The following is a 25,538-nucleotide window of genomic DNA, read 5'->3' on the forward strand; positions in this document are numbered from 1 at the left end:
GCGGGGGGCGCGTGTGAATGGAGTGGAACGGTAGTGGAGCGCGCATGCGCGCTCCCGTTTCGGCTAAAGTGCGCGAAGGCGGAGGCCCGAGGCGCATGCGCACGTCCGGACGGGGCTGGGGCGCGCACGCAGGGCGGGGCGGAGCCAGCGGGTGCGCACTCCCCGCCTAGGGGAGCGGGAGGAGACAGCTGGTCCTGCCCAGGGCGCAGGGCAAGTACGGGGAGCAGGGGCAGGGGACCCTGTGCCCACACGCAGGGCAGCTCTCCGGGGCCCCACCTCACGCAACAAAATAAGCGCTTCCCTCCACATTAGGCCTTGTGATTATATATTTTATTAGAAGAGGAACATCAACAGTTCCTCAAATTAAAAAAAAAAAGTACAAAACTACATACAAAAGGAGATCAGACGACTAAACTTTCCCGACTCAGGGCCAAGTTCTGCAAAGGAGAAAGAAAGAAAAGGGTGTGTGAGCTTAGGGCTGGAGAGGGTCCAGGAATGCAGGCCAGGGAAGGCTGTCCACTCACCTTCTTGAGCCTCCGCTCCCGTGAGGCCTGGGAGTCGGTCTCAGAGTAAGGGGGAGGCGCTGGGGGGTAGTAGGCGTCCTCTTCCTCCCGGTAAGGTCTCCTCTCCGCTGGCCCCTTTCTCCTCAAGGCCTCTTCCAGAAGCCGACCATCATATTGGGGGTCCGGGTCCGTGGACCTCTCGTTCCGAGCATCCCGAGCGCGGTGGGAGCGGTTCCTAGGGTCAGCACCAGGGCGGTCTCTAGACCTGAAGTCATCGAAGTGGGGTTCCTGGGAGTGTGGAAAGCCCCTTGGGTCCTCTTGGTCGTAGAGGTCATCACGGCTGCGGCTTCGGGGGTGCGCATAAGCTCGGCCTCTCTTCCCACTATTTGGAGGAGACCTCCTCCCTGATTCAGCAGAGCCTGGCCGTGTAAGGTCATCCAGAGCATCCACAGAGCGAGCCCGGGGACGCCCGGCCCCCCAGCCACTCCTGGGCCGTTCTGTGAGGGGCTCTTGCTCCCACCTCCTTGGACTCCGAGGGGAGCGGCGACCCCATTCCTCATCCAGGATTGGGGTGAGGGCAGGGCCGCGGGAAGGCCGCGATCTCCAGTCGTCTTCATGGAGGGAGGTGACTTCACTCATGGCTGTAGGGAAGGGATGTGTCACTGACTGCTGGGAGGTCAGGACCTAATGCCAGGAGCTCTAGGGTCCAGCAGTGTTACCACTGCCTCATACACTCTCTACAGGGCCCGAGACTTCTCCCACCTGTTAAGGGATGACATGCAGTGTCCCATACAATTCTCACTGGCCATGGTAGGGAAGGAAGGAGGTACCCTGTCCAGGATTTGCAAGCATCCTTGGGACAGGTAATCCGGGAGATGTGCCCCACCCCCCACCTCTGCAACCCCTCAAACTCCAAGGTTCCTCACCCCTCTCTACACGGCTGTTGGGGGGGCCAGGTCGAGAAGGGTCAAAGTTGGCCAGTTCTTTCTCCATGTAGTATAGGACTCGCATAGAGTCATCCTGCTGGCTGGCCTGAATTCTGTAGCCACTACGGACTTCTGGAGACAGGAGATGGAGGTGGTGAATTTGGGTGCTGGCCCAGTCCCCCTCCCTTACAGGCATGTCCAACTTAGTAACACTTGGTTCTTACCAGAGGTCACACTGCTGTCTGCATCACGAAGCAGGGGTACCTGGGAGCTACAGCCACCTACTGGGGGAGAATGGCTGTCAGTGGCTGCTCCCCTGGAGCAAAGTCCTGCATTCCCAGCCCCCTTCCCCTGCCCCCAGTCCTCTCTTCCTTCCAGCCCCATACCTCTTAGTGCCCAAATGCCCAGCCTATCCCTCCCCTAGTTGCTCCTGGCTCCCCCAGACCTCACCTGAGCTGTTCTTGTCAAAGTCTCCAGAGTATCCATTGTAAACGGTGCCCATAGGAATCATGGTTGCCGGGGGTGGGGTCTTGGCAGGAGAAAGGTAAGCATAGGTGCTAGGGGCGTAGATGCTCGGGACGCCTGAGGTGGCTGCTTTGCCAGCAGCATACACTGGTTAAGACACACAAAGCATGAGATGGTGGCCAGGAGCCATACTGCCCTTCCCTATGATACAAGGACCAGAGGGACATGTGCCTCGACCTTCTCCCCATCCCCAGTTGTGGAGCCTCCCTGGGGACTTGGTTTCTGTAGGTCTGTCATCGAGTCCACACCTCCTGTGTGATTCCTCACGGAGCTTTGAGAACAGGGATGTACGCTGCAGCCCGCAGCCCCAATCTGGCAGGACATGTTTTCTTTAGCAGTGATGTTCACCAACATTTGTCGAGGTTTTACATAAAATCCCAACTCTCTAGCCACCTTATCAGAAGTGGCCACCTTGGGCCTGCATTCACAGAGCAAAGGGAGAAGATGCCCCTTTAGATAAACCCACGTGCTGGACCCACAGGCCAAAACATTCCAGTTGGCAGCTGAGTCCCAGCTTTAGAAAACAAATCATCTCGGGGCAGGGGAATCCCATGCCTGCTCCCCTCAGGCCTGCTGGATCCTCGCCATGGCATCTTCCTGAGCTCGAGGTCATGGGGATTCTCCTAGTGGCTGTACCCACTTACTCTGCCTTCACCCCCTCCTGGTTCTAGGCTTGACAGTTCGAGGGCAAATCCTCCCTGCTGCCTTCCTCTCCAGGCCAGAGGCTGGGTTCTGGTGGCTGCTCCTGCAGCACAGTCACTGCCCAGGCACGTTGTTTCTTCCCTGGGCTTCTTAACAGGAAAATGGGAGTGGGGGTGGGGGTAGGAGGAATAGGGCGTGGAGATAGGCTCAGAAAGGTCCCTTCACTGCTGATTCAGTGGGGAAGCAAAAGGCTCAGTGGTCCCCCCAGAAGCCCCCCAGTAGCTCAGGTGACTGGCTGATTTCTAATTTGCTGTGGGATTTGCTTTCAGATGGCCCAGGAGGGCTGTGGCTGTCACTATAGCTGTGGAGTAATGCAGCCTCTGGTAGGGAATTAATGGGGCCTCAGTTTGGATAACAGATTCAGAGTGGAGAGAATTTGCAGTCCTGGCCCCAGCCTTAACCTAATTTGTGGGGTAACTGCAAATTTGGTTATAGCCCTTGGGAGTCCCTTTCCACCTGTGAAACGGACCAACATCCACCAGGTAAGCCAGAAGCTCCCAACTAAAAATGACAAGAAAGGTGATAGCTTAAGTCCCCAGATAGCAAATTTTTTCCAGGGAGTGTTATTTTGAGGAACCAGTTTGCCCACCACTGAGCCCAGTGGCCACAGAATTAGTCGGCATGGAGTGAGTCACAGCCCTGTGCTAGGGACGCTCACAGTCTTCCCTTAATGCTCACGACACCCCTTGAGGTAGGAGAAACAGGCTCAGAGAGGGAACACTGCTCTGAGGTGTGAGTGGCAGGGCTCTGATTTGCTCTCTGGCCCTCGGTCACTGCCGATGCTGACAGCAGCAATGTCCAATGGCTAGTGAGTGTGGAACACTTCATGTAGGCCGAACCCTGCAGTAAATGCTGGACACACCAGTTTCCCACATTCACCCTATACAGAGGGCTCTGCCATAGTCCCATTTTACAGAAGAGGAGACTAAATAAGGGGGATTTACTGGGCTTCCAAGCAGGTAAGGAGGCAGGCCAGGCCTCAAACCTCCACCTTAAAAAATCGCTTGTGATTCAACTTTTAACGCAGCTTGGACTGCGTTATACTGAAATCATGTGTATGAGCTTTAAATGTAAGTACACAGACATACACCCATCTGGAGTACATGCATCATTCTTTCCATCACTTGTTCACTACTGGCCTAGAAATGGGCAGGTGCCATGAGAGAAGCAGGTCTGTCCCTCTTTTGGTCTCATGTTCTAGGTGCTCCTCATGTGTAAAGTTATGTTTCTAGCTGTCAAGGTCATCTGTTCATCAACCAAAGATACAGTAACCTTTACAATGATAAAGGAAAAGGTGGGAGTGTTGAACTTACTAAGGACTAGTAGAGAAGTGTGCTTTCATGGCCTATTTTCAGTGCAAGAGACTAGATACATATATGCATGGCTGAAAGTGGCCCACATAAATGTCCATGTCAAAGTTGATTAAAACTTCAAAACAACTGAGTGCAGAGGTGCTGGTTTACCAGACAGTCCCTGCAGAGGAGCCAGGGGGCAGCGGGAGGAGGGACTCACTTTCTTCCTTCTTTCCCCTCCTGCTTCGTTTGCTTCCTTCCCCACTTCCATTCCCAACTCTCCAGGTGCTACTCATGTGCTAGACATGTCTTTAAACATAGTCCCCGTATAAAATCCAAATGGTTGTGTGGATGAGGTTTTTTAATTTGCTTAAATTATGTGATGCTGAAATTATTATGAAACCTCGTTTGGTTTCTTACCTTTTGACTTAAGATTTTGTTTTTAAAGGGAGATTTACTCTACAGTGACTGATTTGTACTATTTGAGTTTTTCTTACCATGCATATAGATTATACTTTCAAAAAGAAAAACTCAAATGAAGAATCAAAATAAATGAAAAGTTAAAGTATGTAAATAAAAATCTAAATCTGCTGGTCCTCCTTGACCCACTTTCTCCCAAATTGCTCACCTCATAACCTCCAGACCAGTAGCACCTCCTCCCCTTGGACCCAGGCAAGTTGCTGAATGGGGGTGGTCACTCGAGGGACACTCACAAGCCTCTGGACAGCAGCACTTGTCTGGGCAGCAGGGGCACCGGACGTAACAGCAACAGGTGTGCGGGCAGCACTGACACCAGCAGATGCCCAGGAGGAGGAAGACAAGGAAGACAGCTAGGCAGACAACAACCACGAACAGCCAGTCTGCAGAGAGATGGGAGCAGGCCCTGAGCCAGGAGGCCTGGGTGGGAACAGGGACACAGCAGGACAGTGCAGAGATGGGTGGGCGAAGCTGTCTGCAAAGCTTGTCAGGGAAGCTGTAGCCCTTGCTGGAGTCTCCATGCCAGAAGCTGGGGCGCAGCAGCAGAGGGCTGCCCACTCCTCTACAATTCAGGCCGGTCCCAAAGGAACTCGCCCTGGACTCATCGGGGCAAGGCAGAAAAGGAGAGGTGACCTAGCCAGAGCAAGACAGGCTGTAGCCTGAGAGAGGGACAAAGAGCCAGCTGCCCAGATCCCAAACCCCAGAAGAACTCTACAGGTACCAGTCACAGGAGCCTCCTGCCTACACCCCAGGCCACCCTTAGGCTCCCTGCCCACCCCAAAGCCCAGAGCCAGGTCACTAGATGCCATGAGTTGGAGTCAGGCAAGGTTAGTGGGGGTCCACAGCGAGCGGCATTTAGTGGGGTGGGGGGAGAATACTTAGAAGCAGTAAGTGGTGTGTAGGGGCCTCCACCCCCATACCTTCCATGGGCCCCGCCTGAAAACCAGGTAAGAGCTCAGCCACCCCCGAGGTCCTGCCTGGAGGGACAAAAGAGAGACATATTATGCTGGCAAGAGCCAGCCCAGGCTGCCTCTCCCCAGAAGCCCAGCTCCAGGCTTATCAGGGTGAAGGTGTGCCTGGAAGCATCAGATAGGGTGGTGGCCTAGGAGGATCATAGCACTTGGTTCCTGCCCTCCCCAGCCCCCCCACCCACATGGGTGCTGTTTTCCAGAAGGCTTCCATCACATAATTTACCCTCTCTCATGCCTCAGGGGATTCTGTTGCCCCAAAGGGTCCCAGTACATTTCCCATAGGTTCTGAAGGTGTGAACTGAATTTGAGCACTTCATCTTTTCCACATACATGGGTCCTATTGCCCCAAAGGGTTGAACCCATCCCATGTGATAAGGACAGTCCTGGTCCATCAGGCATAATAGGCAGTGTCCTAGGGACCTTGAAAATATTTTTATTTTTAAATCTGAAGAAAAAATATAATAATACCAAATATATAACAAATGGTTTTTATAGCAAAGTAATCATAAATATATATATATATATAATTTTTTTTAATGCCTTCCCATGAAGGCAAAAGTGCCTACAGCCCTAAAAGTTAGTGTGGCCCTGGTTCTTTAGTCCATAAGGGTCCCATCTCGGTCCATGCATTCTGTCCCATCTGCAAGTCTCATGGCCCAGCTAGTGCCTTCCCTCAGGTGCCATCAGTGATGTGTGCCCACGAGCATATCGCAGGGGCATCTATACACCCAGCTCTCCACCAGCCTCTATCCAGAGCTCACACACTCCATGCCACATGCCCCATGAGGGGTTTTCCACCATCCAAACCAGCAGTTCTCAAAGTGTGGTCCTGTCCCCAAAGCCAAACTGATTTTCATAACACTAAGCCATTATTTGCCCTTTTTGCTGTCATTGTGACATGCGATGACACAACATCATCACTTTGATGGTAATGGATTATGTCCTTGTGTATCTTGCTTTAAAAATTTTCCAGTTTCAATCTCTATGTTAACCAACTATAGACATAACCCACAGAAACATACACAAAAACTCTTTTGAGATCCTCAATAATTTTTCAGAGCATAAGTAGGTCCCGAGACTGCATTTTGAGAACTGCTAATGCAGATTGTACAGTTCACCAAGGACAAGCAGAGGTTCTCTGGGTCACTGGTGCATGCATTGTCACCCACGAGCGAACTGTCACATGGTCTGAGCCCCTGCAGCATGCTCCCTCAGCATGTGTGCTCATTCACACATGTGTTTCCTTGTAACATGCATCTGATGGCAGTGTGTAGCCGGGCAGCATTTCACATATAGATGTCACACGAGACTATATGTGTTGGCTGAGAACAGAGCATCTGGCTAACGGCAACATCCCTTCCACACACGTAAAGGGGCCTCATGGCCAGACAGGGCTGCTGGTGGCTACCCCACCCTGCACCTGGGCATTTGGAGGGGCCTGGCCTGAGGGAAGCACGCACTGTATAAGCCACAAAACGCCATCCCAGCAGGCAGAGGGCAAGGTTCCTGTGCTTTGGCAAGGGCCTCTGGGGTCAGACGTGGCCCTGGAGATGTGACAGAAGGTGGGTCCAGCTCCCTTCTCAATTACACATACCATCAACCCTCCTCACTCACTGCCAACCAACTCTGACCATTTCTGTATTTTTTTAAAAAATGAGACAAGAAGAGATCTGGTCCCCCATTCCTTCCACTCTTAGTTTGGCTGTGGCTTACTTGAAATGTGGGGGGAGGGAGTCTCTGCCTAGGGTGCAAGGCACAGGTAAGCCCAAGTGACTGATGGTGCCATGTGGGGAGAGCAAAGCAGGCGACAGAGCCCAGAGGGTGAGCTGGAGGACAGAGGGAGACATGCAGAAGTGGGAGAAGAGGCCCCCCTCCCCTCCCCTTCCCAGGCCCTCAGGGCCCAGCCCACTCACCCAGGACGATGAGCTCTGCGTAGGCCTCATTGTTCCCCTGGAGGTCCTGGGCCGAGACCACAGAGCAGTAATACACACCACTGTCCCCCCAAGCCGTCTGGTCAAAGGTCAGGTCAGCATCTGTACCAGGAGGAGAGTGTGAAGCCACTGTGGGGAGGCCGGAGCCTCCCACCATGGAGACATCAGGGAATGGGACTGCAGGTGCGAAGAGTGGCTATGAGACAATTCAGACCAGGCAGTGCTTCCTCTTAGGCTTTGCATTAAACACTTGGCATGGGGTATTCAAGAAATCTGTGAGGTGGGCAGTGTTACCCTTCCCGGTTCATAGATGAGATGACCTGACCCACCCAAAGTTGTCCAGCTCATCAGTGGCCTTGACTCCAGAGCCAGCAATTCAGAATTAACAGCCATTCTCTGTACCTCTCACAGCAAAAGTTACTGCCCCCACTGTGAACTACCAGGGAGCCTGATGTAGGCCCAGGGCGTGGGCCCAGGGTAAGGGAGCAGAGGTAAGTAGCTCAGATTCTAGGAATCAGAATTCGTGGAGGCATGAGAAAAAAACGGGGTGTGTGTATGTGAGGGAGAAAGACCTGGACCGTCCCAGTTCCCTAATCCATCCACCCGTCAGCCCCCACAATCCAGGTCAGGCCCAGGGCTTGGGGACGCTCAGGTACGAAGCTGCTCGGGGCAAGGAGCCTGTTAATTACACCAGTAATGGAAGTCTGTCAGCATTTCCGTTTCCTCTCTATGCTCCAGGCCCTAATTAGTTAAATCCCTTCAGGTATGCACCAGCGTGGGGCAGGTGGGACCGAGCTGGCAACAGGAACACGCCACAGCCACCAGCCAGTTTCTTCCCAAAAGCTCTGGCACTCGGGCCTCCGATGACTTGCCTACCACATTGCCCCACGTACCCGCTGCCCTTCTCCAAGACAGTCGAGGGCAGTAACTGTGTGTGCCCCAGTCTGCAGCACCTGGCACTCACCAGGGCATCAGCCACTTGCCAAAGAAATGAAAAAGAACCGGAGCCTTCCTCCTTTGGAAAGAGCTCACATCCATAGACAAACCCTCCTTTCGATACGTCTACCTCCATCACTCCAAAAGCCCTTCCCTGGCCCACAGGCCCTTGGTTTGATCTCGCTACCGGACACACCAGCCTCACCCCCACCAATCTCCTTCACTCACTACTCTGGACACTCTGGCCTCCTCACTGGGCCCAGCATGCTGGCCCACACCTGCCTCTGCTTGCACCTGTGCTAGTTCTTCTGCCCGGCACTGTGTTCTCAGACCCTGGCAGGGCGGGTTCCATTCCACTGGCACAGCTCCCCTGCCCCACTGCTACACTGTATCAGCTAGCTTAGAGGCTGAGCACTCCTGATCCCACCCAGAATCTGAACTCCACACAAGCAGACCCTGGTCTCAGTCACCGCTGAGTCAAGAGTGCCTGACACAGGGGGACTGGGAAATGAACCCCTTCCGTCCTAGCGTCGACCTCCCTTAGCTACCGTAGTCTGTTCCAGGAGTCTAGGCACCTGGTTTTATTCAAATATGCCCTTAATACAGTCAACATTTCACATAATTACTGAAAGCATCCTATGTTCCAGGCAGTATCTGAGGCATGTGGTATACTCGACAGCAACAGTTCTCAAAGTGTGATCTGTGGCTCCTGGGGTTCCCCAAGACCTTTTCAGAGGATCCCAGAGATCAAAATTACTTGCATAATAATACTAAGATGTTATTTGCCTTTTTCACTTAATCTCTGAATGTACTGTGGAGTATTCCAGAGGCTACATGACACACGCTATCACAATTTCTACTCAGCCAGACTTCAAGGAGATGAGCAAAATTATAAAGCAACGATGCAATTTTCATTAAAGTTTCTTATTTTGTTTTGGAAAATACGGTAATATTTTCGTTAAAGTATGTTATCCATATTAACTTATGAAGAGTTTATCACTGTCAGCTTAAATATTTTTTAAACTTCTCTCAGTTTGCTAGCTACAAAAACAAAATTCTTTGAGGATCTCAGTAATTAAGAATGTAGAGGCCCTAGCCCTAGCCAGTTTGGCTCAGTGGATAGTGTCGGCCCTCAGACTGAAGGGTCCCAGGTTTGACTCCGGTTAAGGGCACATACCTCGGTTGCAGGCTTGATCTCCCCCCTCCCCCAATCAGGGCGCATGCGAGAGGCAACCAATGTCTCTATCTCACATTGATGTTTCTCTCTCCCCCCTTCCCTTCCACTCTCTCTAAAAATCAAAGGAAAAATATGCTCAGATGAGGATTAACAACAACAAAAGAGTAGAGGCCCTAAAACTAACAATTTGAGAACCACTGCTATGGACCACAGATATAAACCCCTGCCCTTATAGCAGTCCTTAACTGGGAGAGACAAGTAAAAAAGGTTAAATATGTGGCATGTCAGATGGTGGCAAGCAATACAGAGAAAAACAATCAGGGAAGACAGAAAGTGCCAGTGTGGAGGAGGGGTTGTGCAAGGAGGGTGACCTTCGCAGCAGACATGAAGGAGTGGGGGACATAGCACCCCTCCATGGTCAGGTATCTGGCCACCAATTACGGAGTTTCTGCTATGTGCTGGGTTCCTTTGCACATATTCTTTCACTGAATCCTATAAAACTCTTAACTACATTCTCCCAAACTTTCTGGACTCTCCAGAACACCATCATTTTCTCAGCCTATCTTTCAAACCAGACTCTGACTACACCTCTCCAAACCAGAGCTCCAGGACAGGTCCCTGCCCAACAATGAAGAGGTGGACAGGAACCCCATGCCATAGCAAAAGCTTATGGGCCAGGAGATGAAATCTGGGCTCCTGTGGCCCACACCCGGGCCTTGACGTGTTTTGTTTGGCTTGCATGTTTCTAAAACCCATGAAAAATATGGATTTACAGCTTCTTTTGATCAATTCTAAGGCCTGGGCCCACCTCCTTCCTGCCAGGCGCGCCCTGTTCCCTGTATTATGTCTGGTCCTGACACACGGGGCTGGGCATTGCTCCAAGTGTTTTAGGTACAGGGAGAAGACACTGGTATCCAGTTGGAAACAGAAGCTGGGCCTCCTCCACACCTCTGAGCCTCTGGTTCCGTATCAGCACACAACAGAGGGCCCTTACAATCTCGGGGGCCCCATGGGCTCTCTGGTCATGTTACTGAGGGAGAGGGTGACACATGGACCCCAAGCAGCCTGAGGTAGAAACAGAGCTCCTATCCAGGCACCCACATCACCCACAGCAGGGAAGAATGGAAGGCGGTGAGGCCCCACTGAGCTGAGAGACTCTGAGGGTGAACTAACATTTCAGTTTGCCCCGAACCACTTTCACTTAAGACCTGATGCTGGTGACCCTTGGGACACCACAGGAAAGTCAACTTTTCACTACTTTCAAGGCTGAAATGAAGGAAGCTCCTATGGCTACTGGCTTTCCTGAGAGGACGTAGATACAATGGATGCCCACAGCCTACATCAAACATGGGCCGGATCAAGGCCGCTTGAAAGACCTGGGCCTGTGAGGCCTCCAGGATATGAAGAATCTGCCCCAGCTGGAGCCTGAGGGCCACTCTGGAGTTTTGGACTCAGCACAGGCATGATTCCAGCCAGCCAGGCTGTCCCACCTGGTCCTGGTGGGAGCGGGAAAGGTACAGGGCAGGTTAACCCCCAAGAAGCCCTTTGTCCTCAAGAACAGCAGGATGCTTTGGACTGAACTGCCCATGGAAATTCAGGGCAAGTAGATCTGGTCTCTCCTAGAAACAGGACTGACAGGCTCAGTACCTGGAACCTTGCCTTTCGTCCATGGTCTACAGAGTGAGGGGAGGAGTGTGCCCTGGCCCTGGTCTCTTGGGGTCTGCAAAGGGACACTCCCTTCACTCCTCTGCTCCCATGCCCAAGACTAAAACTTTAATCTTGTTTTAAGACAGTAAAAGGATAAATCCATTTAATGGGTGAGCCTTCACTCCTCACCCACTCCTTCCCATCACCTTCCTCTCTGCCTTCTATTGATTTCAGAGAGGAAGGAAGAGGGAGAGATAGAAACATCAATGATGAGAGAGAATCATTGATCGGCTGCCTCCTGCACACCCCTCACTGGGGATTGAGCCCACAACCCGGGCATGTGCCCTTGACCAGAATCAAACCTGGGACCTTTCAGTTCGCAGGCCGACGCTCTATCCACTGAGCCAAACCAGCTAGAGCTGCTTTCTAGATTCTTTAGGATCCAGTCCCAGTCCCTCCTCAAACTACATTTGTGTAGTTCTTAAGGTGTGCACTCGAGTCACTCCATACAGCACAACACCCAGGTCTGTTTTATTGTAATACATATACTCTCTAATATTCTCTTACTCTTTATCTGATGTTTACTATCTGCCTCACCCCACTACCCCGTCACCTCCTTGAGGGCAGGGCTATCAGATGTCCTGATCACCACCCCATCCCCAGTGCCTAGGACTTGGTAAATGCTCGATAAATACTATCTGAACAGATGAATGAATGAACAACTTCCCCTCCACCCCTTACTTAGTCCTAACAGGCACTTCCCATCATTAGGCAGAATTAAGGTCACGGAAAAGGGCTCCCAGGGCTGCCTGGGTTAAAATCCCAGCTCTAGCTCTGTGTGCTTAGATGAGCTACTTAACCTCTCTGTGTCTCCGTTTTTGAGTGGAAAATGTGGACGTAAGGACTCAGTGGGAGAATAATGTAATGCGCTGGCAAGTCATAGACCTTCTCCATTAAAATCTCTCACCCCACCCTGGTCAAGCAAAGGAGTTACCAGCTTAGAGACTAGACCCAAAGAGGCTGACTTAGAATCCCAGCTCTGTTATCAGCTCTGTGACCCTGTACAAGTCATGTTGCCTCTCTGGGCCTCTGTGAAATGACAGTAGCAGAATCTACTCACACAATTGTGGAGTCTAAATGAGTTAATCACAAGCCTGGAATTACAGCCTGGCACATAGGAGGTCCTTTTAAGTCGTTACTTACAGAAATTTTACTTACTATTACTGGTAATATTAGTATTATAGAACCCTGCCTCTCTCTCCATTACCCACTCGTCTTTATTTCCAAGCACTTGAGAATATGTGTTGTATTTATCTTGTCTCCCTCACTGGATTTCGAGCTCCACAAGGGAAAGAATTTAATAATTTTCTTTACTGCTGTATTTCCAAGGCACCAAACAACACCTGGTGTCTGTTAGGTGCTCCTTAACTCTTTGCTGTTATATAAAGGAATGGATGGATGGATAGAAGGAAGGGTCCTCCCTTTGTCAGTCATTTCAGACACTGGTGCTAACGAGCTTCCAGGTGGGGACTCCAGGTTGCACCCAAGGGAGCCTGCGCAAGCATCCCCTGCCTTCTCCCTTGCCCCACCCAACATACTTCCTGTTATGGTGATCCTCCGGCCCTGGTAGTAGTCTCCCAGGGTCACAGCATTGCCCTGCTTAGTGGCTACAACCCTGACAGTACGCACACTGTCCTGACACTCCACATAGGGGTTGTAGCCCGGGTTACCAGCTGCCAGCTGGGCATTGAGCTGGTTGTCAACACTGGCTGGTGAAAAGGCATCAGCGATGCGGTCCCGGCAGAAAGACTTGTACTTCCAGATCACGATGGGTGCTGTGGGGGTCGTGGTCAACTGGTAGGTGCAGGGCAGGGTCACGGGCTGGAAGAGGATCACCACGTGGTAGGGGTCTGACACAGTCACTTGGATGGCACTGGCAGGAGCTGAGGGCGAGAGGAGTCAGTAGGGACCACTACGAACGCTGGAATGTGCTTCAGCAGAAATAAGCAACAACCTTTGTCACCAACTCGACACTTACAAGTGTATGGTTTTATAGAGAGCCTGGCATACACTGATCCTTAATCCTCAGGACTGGTGGGGCAGCTCTGATAATCATGCCCATTTTATAGGCCCGTGGGGCTGAAGTGACAGGTGCAAGGTCAGATGGCCAGATTTCTTGGAACATCCTGCCAGCTCTCTTCCCAGAGTGTGTCCTCTGAACCACCCCAGCCCCCTCTTCCCTTGCCCATTCTCTCACAGAAAGGGCTCCTCTCTGTGGCCCATACAGGCAAGTGCTGAAGTGCTGGAGGCCCCACTTCAAAACCATTGTTCCAAATTACCCCAACTTTTGTGGACTGGAGGGTTAATTTTGGAGTTGTCTGAACTGCTTTGTCATGGAGTAGGTAAAGCTCAACAATGTCTCCATCAGCCTCCCATCTCACCCTACCCAAAGCCATTTCAAATAAATATGCCCAAAGTGCTTGCAGAAAGATAAAATCCCGCCCCCCCCCCCCGCCCACGTCCCCACCCAAACAAACATCTGATCCAGCGAAAACTTGCCAGCAGAAGATGGTTTCAAACCAAGTCCATTAGAAGTCCATCCTACCAGACCCTTACGCACAGATACTTCGAGCCTGAGGGACACCCATCAGAAGCCTGGGCACTGTTTCTTGGTCTCGAGTGCCCGCTCCCCATTGCCCCAGGACGTAGAAATGTCCGCGTGCGCTCACGTCTCCTTCCTGGCCTTTCCCGCTGATCGGGTGGGGGTCCCTTCACCCCTGCCCTCACAGAGTTCCATTCTCCTTGCGCTCCAGGGTTTTCGGCCCCGGAGTTTCACTTCCTGCTATCCCCGAACAAGGGCGGGGGACCGCTTCCAACGCAAACCGGAATTCCCCTCACACCGTACACCAGGGATCTCGGAGACCCTGGGATCGGAAGGTCCTGGTCTTCCCGATTCCCCTCCCCCAGCTCTCCTGCCTCCTCGGAGGTGCAGAACTTCATTCATCCCGTTTCTATAATGCCCTCCCGCCCTTCCGCGGCACCAGGGGCCCCGCTCTCCGTACCTGTGCACAAAGTACCAAGAAAGAGCCACATAAAGACGACCGCGCCCCAACCCGGAGTGCCCGGGTAGGAGCCCAGCACCCAGCTCCGGCCGCCTGCCCCTGGCGCCATCGCGGCCGTCTGGGCACGTCCGGTCCGCGCGTCCCCTGCTGGGTACCCGGAGGGTAGGGGGCGCGGCGCGCACCAAGGCTGGGAGGGGTACATGCTCCTCCCCTTCCCAGTTCCGATCTTTGTCCCTATTCCCAGGCCACCCTGCCCAGTTCTAGGGTTTTAATGAGCGGAAACGGCGTGGATGAAGAACACTTCCAGCTTTTCGGGGAGACACTTGCTTGACTCACTGTGTTTCTCCTAGTCACTCCACCCCCTATGCGCTCTGGGGAATGGATCGGCCCAGGTACACAGAGTGAGAAGAGAGGGTTGGGCAAGGGGGTGGGCGGTGGAAGGGGCTCCTCCACCTCCCTGCCCGGAAGTGGGCTGGCCCAGGTGCGCGCTGGCCCGTAGGGTCGGAACCAAGTTACCGCCCGCCGGGAGCGCGCCTACAGACCTGGGATCCTGTCTTCTGCTCGTGCCCAGCCGAGCGGAGTGTGACTCACGAGAACCGAGACTCAGCTGGGGTGACTCACCTGTTGAGCGGGCAGGATCCCTGTGCGCACCTGTTCCTTCTCTCCCCTCTCCCGGGCTGGCGATGGACCCGCCTGGATACACCCTGCGAGGCGGGACGAGTGAGTCCCTGTGGACGAGGTGCTCTTGTGTCTTTCACGTACTTTTTTAAAATTTACTGATTGACTGATTTGAGAGAGAGGATAAGAGAAAGAGGGGGAAATAACACCGGTTTGTGGTTCCAGTTATTTATGTATTCTTGGTTGATTCTTTTTTGTGCCCTGACGGGATCAGAGGGTATGGGGACGACGCTCTGTCCAACTGCCTACCTGGCCAGTGCCATGCCTTCCACATACTGCATTGACTTAAAAAACGAAGCGAGGTTCCTGAAAGGGACGCTCTGCCCCTCTTGGGAAGCCCAGGGAATCAGGCCCAGGAAAAGTTGGAATTCTACTTCCGAAGTTTTCTCCACCTCCCTCCATTCCCATCTCGAGGTTTGGCCCCCGGGGCATCGCTTGCCCCAAGTCAGGCCTCCGGAAACTCTGGCTCTTAAGGGGCCCAGCGGAGGCGCAGACTAAAGACGGGTTTTCCGCTAAGATTCCCGAGAACTAGACCACCTGCGCCTCAGGACGGAGCGGCGCGAGGCCACCGGAGCGCGGGGTGCGCAGCGCGGCTCTGCTGCCCCGCGATGGCGGATAGGGGAAGCGCGTCCTGGGAAACACTGCGCTTCTGACTGGACTCCGGGGTTCCCTAACTGGCTGGCCGTTTCGGTGACCAGGGATGTTTTGTTTTAACGTTGTTAAAACTCAAGTAGGATCACGTACCCCTGCTCAAACCTTCCTGTGGCTCCCCCTCCCAGCAGAAACCAAAATACTAAACCATGGCCTGCTCCGTCTCTGACCTCACCCCCCTCACTCAGTCACCCTGGCCTCCCCTGTGGAATGTCTCACACTCCCACTTCTGGCCCTTGCCCTTCCTACTCCCTCCGCAGGGACACCTTATGGAAGGTGGCCCCATGATCCTCCACCTCCTTTAGGGCTTCACTTAAAGGTCACCTTTGCAGTGACCTCTCTCCTGGCCACTTTATATGAAATTTCAAGATCCTTTCCCAACTTTCACATCCACTTTATAAAAAATATATTTTTGTGGTAAAATATACATACCAAAATATGTATGTATCATTTTAACCATTTATAAGTGCACAATTCAGCATTAATTACATTCACAGTGTGTTGGGGGCCAGCCCCAGCAGGTCCAGGGGTTTCCAAAGGTGTGGACGGAGTCGGCGAAGAAGAAAGGACCCGGAGACAGCGTTCAGTTGATCAGCATGGCTGGGTTCTCTCTTCATTGTTCTATTACATCTATATTTATACTATTTGATCCCATAAGCATGCCTCTATAATTACATCATGGTATGTTTTGGGAAACCTTCTACAGTTCCTAGTTTCATTTCCATAATCCTATCTCTATCTAGTTCTGTTGATTTTAATCTTGTGTAGGTTAATCTCTGTGTTCCATTACAAGGGCTATTCCAAGGTCACTATTCTATTGCTCTACTGATAAGCTACAAGGAAGTGACTGAAGGAGATTATCCTACCCAGTAAAGGTTATGTCCTCCCAGCCTCGCTGCTTGCCTTCCCTGGGACTGCCCTGTGTCAGTGGGTCTCCAGGGGTATAGGCTTTGGTGCTTTCCCTGGTGGGCAGACCCCTTGGGATGCGGGCCCAACAAGTCCCAAATTTATTGCCAACAGTCTTAGTCCAAGTTCTTCATAAGTAGTACATGGTATTTCTGTAACACTAAGGGGATTTACTGATTTATTCTCTTCCTTAGTCCTGTTAACCCCTAACCTGGGGAAACAACCTTTCTCGGGGAGGTGGTCCTGGTTAAAACACATAGCGCTTAAGAGGGGGAGCAAACATATGTCATATATGCCAGGTCCTTGAAACATAAGCTGTGCAGATGTTTCTTCCCTGCAGCAACTGCGTCAAGCAGCAAGGGTGGATCGGCTTCCAGCAAATTCCCCCATTTTTATTTTTTAAATGACAGCGCGTGTAAATCAGCGGCCACTTCTCGGATTGGGTTGTTTAAGACTCGGAAGAAGACTTGTTTGTGATTTTGCTAACAGGTCAGTCCGAGGCTTAACCCTATATCGGCTCCCCATAACAGTGTGTACTCATCACCACTATACTGGTACGTTCATCACCTGCCGGAAGCCGGTCCATCCTTGCTGCTTGACACAGTCACTGCAGGAAAGAAACATCTGCACAGCATATGTTTCAAGGGACCTGGCATATATAGCATATTGTTCTTAATATGTTTGCTCTCCTTAGTGCCATGTGTTTTAACCAAGGTCACCTCTCCGAGAAAGGCTGTTTCCCCAGGTGGGAATTTTTCCCTGAGGTTAGGGAGGAGATACAACCCCTTAATTAAGTGCCAGGTGAGTAGTTAAGCTAGATAATCTTTACTCCCTGGAATGGAGATAAGAAACGCCCTAACCTTTGTAATAGAAATTGACAGGATTAAAATGGGCTGGTATAAATACGGATGTAACAAGACAATAAACATCAGATCCTCATCAGTTCCTAACCAGAACTCCGACCAGAACTTTGGCTGGAGATCCTGGCTATAAGTCCTGATGAGGCTGCTGATCAACTGAAGTCTGTCTTCGTGTCATTCCTTCTTCGCCGACTCCGTCCACACCTTTGGGGACCCCTGGACCCGCTGGGATTGGACCCCAGCAATCACCCTAAACTTTTTCATCATCCTACCTGTCCCGTCCCCTAGTTATCTCTATATTCTATTTTCTTTATCAAATTGCTTATTCTAGGTACCTCATATAAGCAGAATCATATAACATTTGTCCTTCTGTGTCTGGCTTATTCACTAAGCATAATGTTTTCAAGTCCATCCATGTTGTAGTATATATCACAAAGCTTCATTTCTTTTTATGGCTGAATAGTATTTTACTGTGTGTATATGCCACATTTTGTGTATCCATTTATTTGTTGTGAGACACTTGGGTTGTTTTCACCTTTTGGTTACTTATTGTAAATAACACTGCTGTGAATTTTGGTGTACAAATACCTGCTTTTTATTTTTTTGGATATATACCTAGGAGTGGAATTCCTATATCAAATCTGTAGGGGAGCTCAGAGATGAGCATGTCTCCAGCAGTAAAGGTGTCTGGGAAATGTTGGACTCTCTGTTGAACTTTCTGTGACTGGTTAACTCTCTGCAGCCTCAGATTTGGCTGACTACCCAGAAAGCAGGACTGCCACCCAAAGATGAATGTGAGACCCCAGGAAGGGAGTTGACGAATATATGGAGTAAGGATAGCTGCCGGATGTTGTCTGCTAACTTAGAGATGCATTATTCTTTCTCGTAGTCTAGCTGACTCCCCACCATGTGGTTTTACTACTCAAACCCCTATAGAAAAAGAGACCCTGTCCTGGGAAGGGGTGGCTCTCTTCCAGGCCAGCCACCACTGGAGCAAGCAGCTGCTTTGCCCCTGTTTAAAGCTCTTTTGAATCAAATAAGGCTACGTGTCAGTTCTTTGGAATCCATCCTGAATTTAGACTTTTGGGGCTTTCCCCCAACAGTGTTGTTTTATTTTTTATCCTGAGGAACTGCCAAACTGTTTTCCATATTGCTGTACCTTTTACATTATATTACAGCAGAGCAGGAGGGTTCCGAACTCTCCACATCCTCACCAACACTTGTTCTTTCCCCCTTTCTTAAATATAGCCATTCCAGTAGATGCAAAGTACCATCTCATCGTGTTTTTCATTTTCAGTTCACTGAAAACTAATGATGTTGACAATCTTTCCATGTACTTATTGGCCATTTGTATATCTTCTTTGGAGAAATGTCTATTCACCAGTTTATTCTGTTCATCAGATTATTTAAAATCTTTGCCCATTTTTTAATTGGGTTGTTTTTTGTTGTTGAGTTGTGGTTCTTTTGTATTCTGAATGGTAATTCCTTGTCTAGAATATAATCTGGAAATAATCTGCATTCTATAGGTTATCGTTTCACTTTCTTGATAGTGTTCTTTGATGCACAAAGTTCTTAATTTGATGAAGTTCAGCTTATCTATTTTTTCCTTTTGTTGCCTATGCTTTTAGTATTATAGCTATGAAATCACCGTTAAATCTGAAATCATTAAGATTTCCCCCAAAAACCAAGATGGCGGCATAGGTAAACACCTGAAATTGCTGCCTCGCACAACCACTTCAAAAATACAACTAAAAGACAAAACGGACATCATCCAGAACCACAGGAAGGCTGGCTGAGTGGAAATTCTACAACTAGAAGGAAAGACAAAAGCACACTGAGACTCAGAGGAGGTGCGGAAGTAAAGTGCAGAGGTACGGAGGCGCGTGCGGAAAGGCCTGGCAACTGAGGGCACAGTTGTCTTTTTCAATCGGGAGGGAGTCTCAAGCTCCTGACTGCTCTGAACTCCAGTTCCGGGTGAGTCTCTGGGGACCCACACTCATACAGGGAGAAACTGGACTGTCTGGCATCGGTCGGAACTCAAGGGTGGCTTTGAGTTATACAATGGAGTATAACTCGATATTTGGGGCCTTTTTTGGTTCCATACCTTTTTTGGTATCATTGCCAAATTTCTTGTCTGATTGCTATAGATAGGATTTCCAGTACAATGTTGAATAGCAGCGCTGAAACGAGGCATCCTTCCTTGTTTTGTTCCTGACCTTATGGGGAAAGCTTTCAGTCTTTCACTATTGAGTATGATGTTAGTTGTGGATTTTCTATAATACCCTTTATCAGGTTGAGGAATTTTCCCTCTATTCTTAGTTTTCTGAGAGTTTTTATCATGAAAAGATTGGATTTTGTCAAATAGCATTCATCATCAATTGAGATAATCATGTGGTTTTTCCCCCTTTCATTCTATTAATGTATTACTTTGATTTATTTTCTTATGTTGAATCACTCATATTCTTAGATAAATTCCACTTAGTTATGGTGAGTGTGGGAACCACACCAGAGTCCCTGGATAGTCAAGGCTACAGTGTGGAGACCTTGTTGATAGTATGCCAAATGTCCAAGGCCACTCTGCACCTAGGCTAGCATACCATAAGCAGCTGCAAGGCCATAGCGATCTCACTGGATGCTGTGCCCTTCTGTAACCCAAATGATTGATGTCACTGTTGGCAACTAGCCTTCTTTGTCTCTGGGGTAATATACAGGTTACTGACCAGCTAGTCTGCTGGAGTGTGAAGTGTGCTGGAGAGACAGAGCTGAGAGCTGGTACTCCTACAACATAAGGCTAAGAGTTCATAGAGAGCTCAGATATAGCTACCATGTTAACCAGCTAGAGTGTGCTGGGCAAGAGAGACAGGAGAAGCTGCAGAGCCAGAGCGCTCAGATACCACTGCAATGTGAGGTGGTGAGTCTAGGGGGCAGCCTATGGCTGCTCAGATAGTAGCTGTGGGTACAGAGACTAATGCTGCTTTGTGGGAAAGAGGAACCAGCTGATGTTCAGCTCCCTGCCTGTACAGGACTTGCTGTGAAGGACTATTTTGTCTGATGGCTATATGGCCATTGGCTTCTGCAATAAAGATGCATTCTTATATACTCACTAGAGGCCTGGTGCACAAATCCGTGCGCCAGTGGGGTCCCTCGGCCTGGCCTGCGGGATCAGGCTGAAACTGGCTCTCTGACATCCCCAGAGGGGTGTCAGATTGCGAGAGGGTGCCGGCCAGGCCGAGGGACCCCACCGGTGCATGATCAGGCCGGGGAGGGACATGGGAGGTTGGCCAACCAGGGAGGGACTACAGGAGGGCTCCAGGGTGTGTCCTGCCGGACTGGCTCAGTCCTGATTGGCTGGACCCCAGCAGCAAACTAACCTAGCAGCCAGAGCATCTGCCCCCTGGTGGTCAGTGCACATTATAGCAACTGGTCGTCTCTCTGCCCCCTGGTGGTCAGTGCACATAATAGCAAGCGATTGAGCAGCCTTTGCATATCATTAGCATATTATGCTTTGGTTGAACAGCTGACCAATCTACCAGACACTTAACATATTAGGCTTTTATTATATAGGATAACTTCTCATAGCTTCTCCATCTAAGACCCAGCGTCCTAGGAGGTCCAGCCCTAGCAGGGGTCTTGGACCCGACACCTGTAACCAGTGAGTAGAGAATAAAGGAGGAATTTGTACTAAGTTCTCAACAGTTAATGTAGTGGGCATGGTTTGAGAAGAAACCTGCCCTCGCGTAGTCAGGAAGAATTTAGAAAAATATGTGGACTCAGAGAAACTCAGAGCAGTAGATCTATGCAGTGCTTTTGATGGCTCTGACAGTGAGTAATCTTTTTAAAATAATCTTTTAATATGCTTTTGGATTCACATTGCTAATATTTTGTTGTGGATTTTTGTATCTATATTCATAAGGGATATTGATCTGTAATTTTCTTTTCTTGTGATGTTTTTATCTGGCTTTGATATCAGATTAATGCTGGTTGCATAGAATGTTAGGAAGTGTTTATCCCTCTTCAATTTTTTGGAAGAATTTCAGAAAGATTTGTGTTAATTCTTCCTTAAAAGTTCACTTGGATTAATCTGTCAACCATTTGTTCCAGGACTTTTCTTTGCTGGGGGGTTTTAAATTACTGATACAATCTTTATTTGTATAGTCTTTTGAGATTTTCTATTTCTTCTTGAGTCAGTTTAGGTAAATGTATGTTTCAAGGAATATGTCCATTTCATACAATTTTTCCTAGTATTCTCTTACGATCTTATTCCTGTAAGATTAATAGTAATGTCCCTACTTTCATTTCCTTTTCTCTTTAAAAATAAAATAAAATCATTATTGTTCACAATATTAATATGTCTCGTTTTTTCCCCCCCCATTGACCCCTTCTAGCACGCCCTTGTTTCCCCACCCCAGGTCTTCACCACCCTCTGTCTGTGTCCATGGGTTATGCATATATGCATACAAGTTCTTGGTTGATCTCTTCACACCTACCTCCACCTGCCTTCCTTCTGAGATTCTGCAGTCTGTCCCATGCTTCTATGTCTCTGAATCTATTTTGTTTATCAGTTTATTTTGTTCATTAAAGATCATGTGATACTTGTCTTTCTCTGATTGGCTTATTTCACTTAGCATAATACTCTCCAGGTCCCTCCATGCTGTCTCAAAGGGTAAGAGATTTTCCTTTTTTATTTTCTGCTGCATATTATTCCATGGTGTAAATGTACCACATCTTTTTAATCTACTCATCAACTGATGGGCACTTGGGCTGTTTCCTGATCTTGGCTATTGTAAATAATACTGCTATGAACATAGGGGTGCATATATTCTTGCTGGTTGGTGTTTCAGGTTTCTTAGGATATAGTCCTAGAAGTGGAATCACTAAATCAGATGGAGTTCCATAGTTAATTTTTTGAGGAAACTCCATATTGTTTTCCATAATGGCTGCACCAGTCTGCATTCTCACCAGCAGTGAACTAGGGTCCCCTTTTGTCCACATCCTCGTCACACTTGTCCTTTGTTGATTAGTTGCTGGTAGCCATTCTGACAGATATGAGGCGATACCTCATTATAATTTTAATTTGCAACTCTCTGATGTTGAGTATGATAATTAGTGAGGTTGAGCATTTTTTATATGTCTCTTGGCCATTTGTACATCCCCTTTAGGTCTATTTAGGTCTCCTGCCCATTTTTAAATTGAATTGTTTGTCTTCCTTTTGTTAAGTTGTATGAGTACTTTATATATTTTGGAAATTAACTTCTTATCAGATGTATCATTGCCAAATATGTTCTCCCATGTAGAATATATTTTAATGCTTTTTATATTGATGCTTGTTTCTTTTGCTGTATAGAAGCTTTTTAGTTTAATATAGTCCCATTTATTTTTTTCCTTTGTTTCTCTTTCCCCAGGCGACATATCTGTGAAAATTCTGCTACATGAGATGTCCGATATTTTGCTACCTATGTTTCTTCTAGGATTTTTATGGTTTCACAACTTACATCTAAGTCTTTTATCCATTTTGAGTTTATTCTTGTATATGGTGTAAGTTGGTGGTCTAGTTTCATTTTTTTGCATGTATCTGTCCAATTTTCCCAACACCACTTATTGAAGACACTGTGTCTGCTCCATTGTATGTTCTTGCCTCCTTTCTCAAATATTAATTGAGCGTAAAGGCTTGGGTCAGTTTCTGGGGTCTCTATTCTGTCCCATTAATTTATATGCCTATTCTTGTGCCAGTACCAGGCTGTTTTTATTACAGTGGCTTGGAGTATAACTCGATATCTGGTACTGTGATTCCTCCAACTTTGTTCTTCTTTCTCAAGATTGCTGCAGCTATTTGGGGCCTTTTTTGTTTTCATATAAATCTGGAGTATTTGTTCTAGATCTGTGAAATATTCCATTGGTATTTTAACAAGGATTGGGTTGACTCTGTAGATTGCTTTGGGTAGTATGGACATTTTAATTATGTTAATTCTACCAATCCATGAGCATGGTATATTCTTCCATTTATTTATATCTTCCTGTATCTCTTTTTTCAAAGTCCTGTAGTTTTCTGAGTACAAGTCTTTTACCTCCTTGGTTAAGTTTATTCCTAAGTATCTTAATTTTTTATTGCAATGGTAAATGGGATTGTTTGTTTAATTTCTCTTTCTGAGAATTCATTATTGGTATATAAAAATGCCATCAATTTCTGGGTGTTAATTTTGTATCCTACTATATTGACAAATTTCTTTATTAAATCCAATAGATTTTTGCTAAAGTCTTCAGGGCTTTCTGTGTACAATATCATGTCATCTGCGAATAATGAGAGTTTGACCTCCTCCTTTCCAATTTGGATACCTTTATTTCTTCTTGTCTGATTGCTGTGGCTAGGTCTTCCAGTACTATGTTGACTGAGAGTGGTGAAAGCGGACATCCCTGTCTTGTTCCTGTTCTTAGGGGAAATGGTTTTAGTATTTGCACATTGAGTATGATATTGGCTGTAGGTTTGTCATATATGGCCTTTATTATGTTGAGGTATGATATTTCCATTTTGCTGAGAGTTTTTATCAAAAATGGGTATTGGGCCTGGCTGGCATGGCTCAGTGGTTGAGCATCGACCCATGAACCAGGAGATCACGGTTTGATTCCCAGTCCAGGCACATGCCTGGGTTGCAGGCTCGATCCCCACTATGAGGTGTGCAAGAGGCAACTGATCAATGATTCTTTCTTATAATTGAATAGAGGCCTGGTGCACGGATTCATACATTGGTGGGTTCCCTCAGTGTGGCCTGCAGGGATTGGGCTGAAACAGCAGTACAACGCCACCTGCTGCTCCTGCCTGCCTCTCTTGCTCATCCCGGCCCCACTGCACCTGCTGCTGCCGCCTGTCAGTAGGCTCCCTGCCGCTCCGCTGCAGTCTCCAGGCTTCGGTGGCCAGCCGCAAGCCCTGCATCTGGCACCTGTTGGTGAGCTGAGCAGCACTCCCGCTATCCACCTTCCATCAGTCGCTTATGCTTTTATATCCTTAATGTTTCTATCTCTCTCCCTTCCTCTCTGAAATCAATTTTTAAAAAATTTTGTAATGGGTATTGGATTTTGTCGAATGCTTTTTCTGCATCTATTGATTATGGTCCTGTGATTTTTGTACTTCAATTTGTTTATGTGATGTATCATGTTTATTAATTTGCAAATATGATACTAGCCTTGCATCCCTGGAATAAATCCCACTTGGTCAGTTTATGATCTTTCAAATATTTTGCTGGATCCGATTTGCTGATTTTTTTTTAGGATTCTAGCATCTATGTTCATCAGGGATATTGGCCTGTAATTCTCTTTCTTTGTAGTATCTTAATCTGGTTTTGGAATTAGGATAATGCTGGCTTCATAAAAAGAGCTTGAAAGTGTTCCTTCCTCTTTGATTTTTTGGAATAGTTTGAGGAGGATAGGTGTTAATTGTTCTTTAAAGATTTGGTAGATTTCCCTGTGAAACTGTCCAGACCAGGGCTTTGTTTACTGGAAGGTTTTTGATTACTGCTTCTATTTCATCAGTTTGTATTCAGGTTTACTATCTCTTCCTGATTCAGTTTTGGAAGATTGTATTTTTTTTTTAGGGATTTGTCCATTTCATGCACATTGTCTAGCTTGTTGGCATATAGTTGTTCGTAGTATTTTCTTACAATCCTTTGTATTTCTGTGGTGTCAGTGGTTACTTCTCCACTTTTGTTTCTGATTTTATTTATTTGGGTCCTCTCTTTGTTTTTTGATGAGACTGGCTAACAGTTCATCAACTTTGTTTATGTTTTCAAAAAACCAGCTCTTGGTTTCATTGTTTTTTTTTTTTTTTTTTAGCCTCTGTGTCATTTCTTTTTGCTCTAATCTTTATTATTTTCTTCTTCCTGCTTACTCTGGGATTTTCTTGTTGTTCTCTTTCTAGTTCTTTAAGTTGTAGGGTAAATAGTTTATTATTAATTTTTCTTGTTTTTTGAAGTAGGCCTATAGTGCTATGAACTTCCCTCTCAAGACTGCTTTTGCTGTGTCCCATAGGTTTGGGTGGTTGTATTTTCATTTGTTTTCAGGAAGTTTTTTTTATTTATTTCTTGATCTCGTTGGTAACCCATTCATTGTTTAATAACATGCTATTTAGCCTCCATGTGTTTGAATGTTTTGGGTGTTTTTACTGTAGTTGATTTCTAATTTCATTCCACTGTGATCTGAGAAGATGCGTGATATGATTTCAATCTTCTTGAACTTGTAGAGACTTGTTTTGTGTCCTAACATGTGGTCTATCTTTGAGAATGACCCAGGTGCACTTAAGAATA

The 25,538-nt window shown here is 48.2% G+C and overlaps 1 protein-coding gene across 6 annotated transcripts; it reads right to left on the reverse strand.

The window, feature by feature from the left end:
* Positions 1–308: 308 nt before the first annotated feature.
* On the reverse strand, positions 309–14,298 carry LSR (lipolysis stimulated lipoprotein receptor). 6 transcript variants are annotated; one of them, XM_070398087.1, is made up of 10 exons: positions 14,150–14,295; positions 12,686–13,030; positions 7,310–7,429; positions 5,346–5,402; positions 4,662–4,808; positions 1,880–2,041; positions 1,654–1,710; positions 1,430–1,561; positions 525–1,144; positions 309–437 (listed from the first exon to the last, which is right to left on the reverse strand). In XM_070398087.1, exons 1-10 carry the CDS (start codon positions 14,256–14,258, stop codon positions 402–404), a joined length of 1,785 nt encoding a protein of 594 aa, XP_070254188.1. In that variant the 5' UTR covers positions 14,259–14,295; the 3' UTR covers positions 309–401. The 6 variants fall into 6 exon arrangements, with proteins under 6 accessions (XP_070254188.1, XP_070254187.1, XP_070254191.1 ...); XM_070398086.1 differs by having other exon boundaries at positions 1,654–1,713; XM_070398090.1 differs by lacking the exon at positions 1,430–1,561 and having other exon boundaries at positions 14,150–14,298.
* Positions 14,299–25,538: the final 11,240 nt, after the last annotated feature.

This window comes from Myotis yumanensis, unplaced genomic scaffold, assembly GCF_028538775.1.
Source record: "Myotis yumanensis isolate MYYU_CA2020_CCGP unplaced genomic scaffold, mMyoYum1.0.hap1 SCAF_18, whole genome shotgun sequence".
Taxonomy (NCBI): domain Eukaryota; kingdom Metazoa; phylum Chordata; class Mammalia; order Chiroptera; family Vespertilionidae; genus Myotis; species Myotis yumanensis.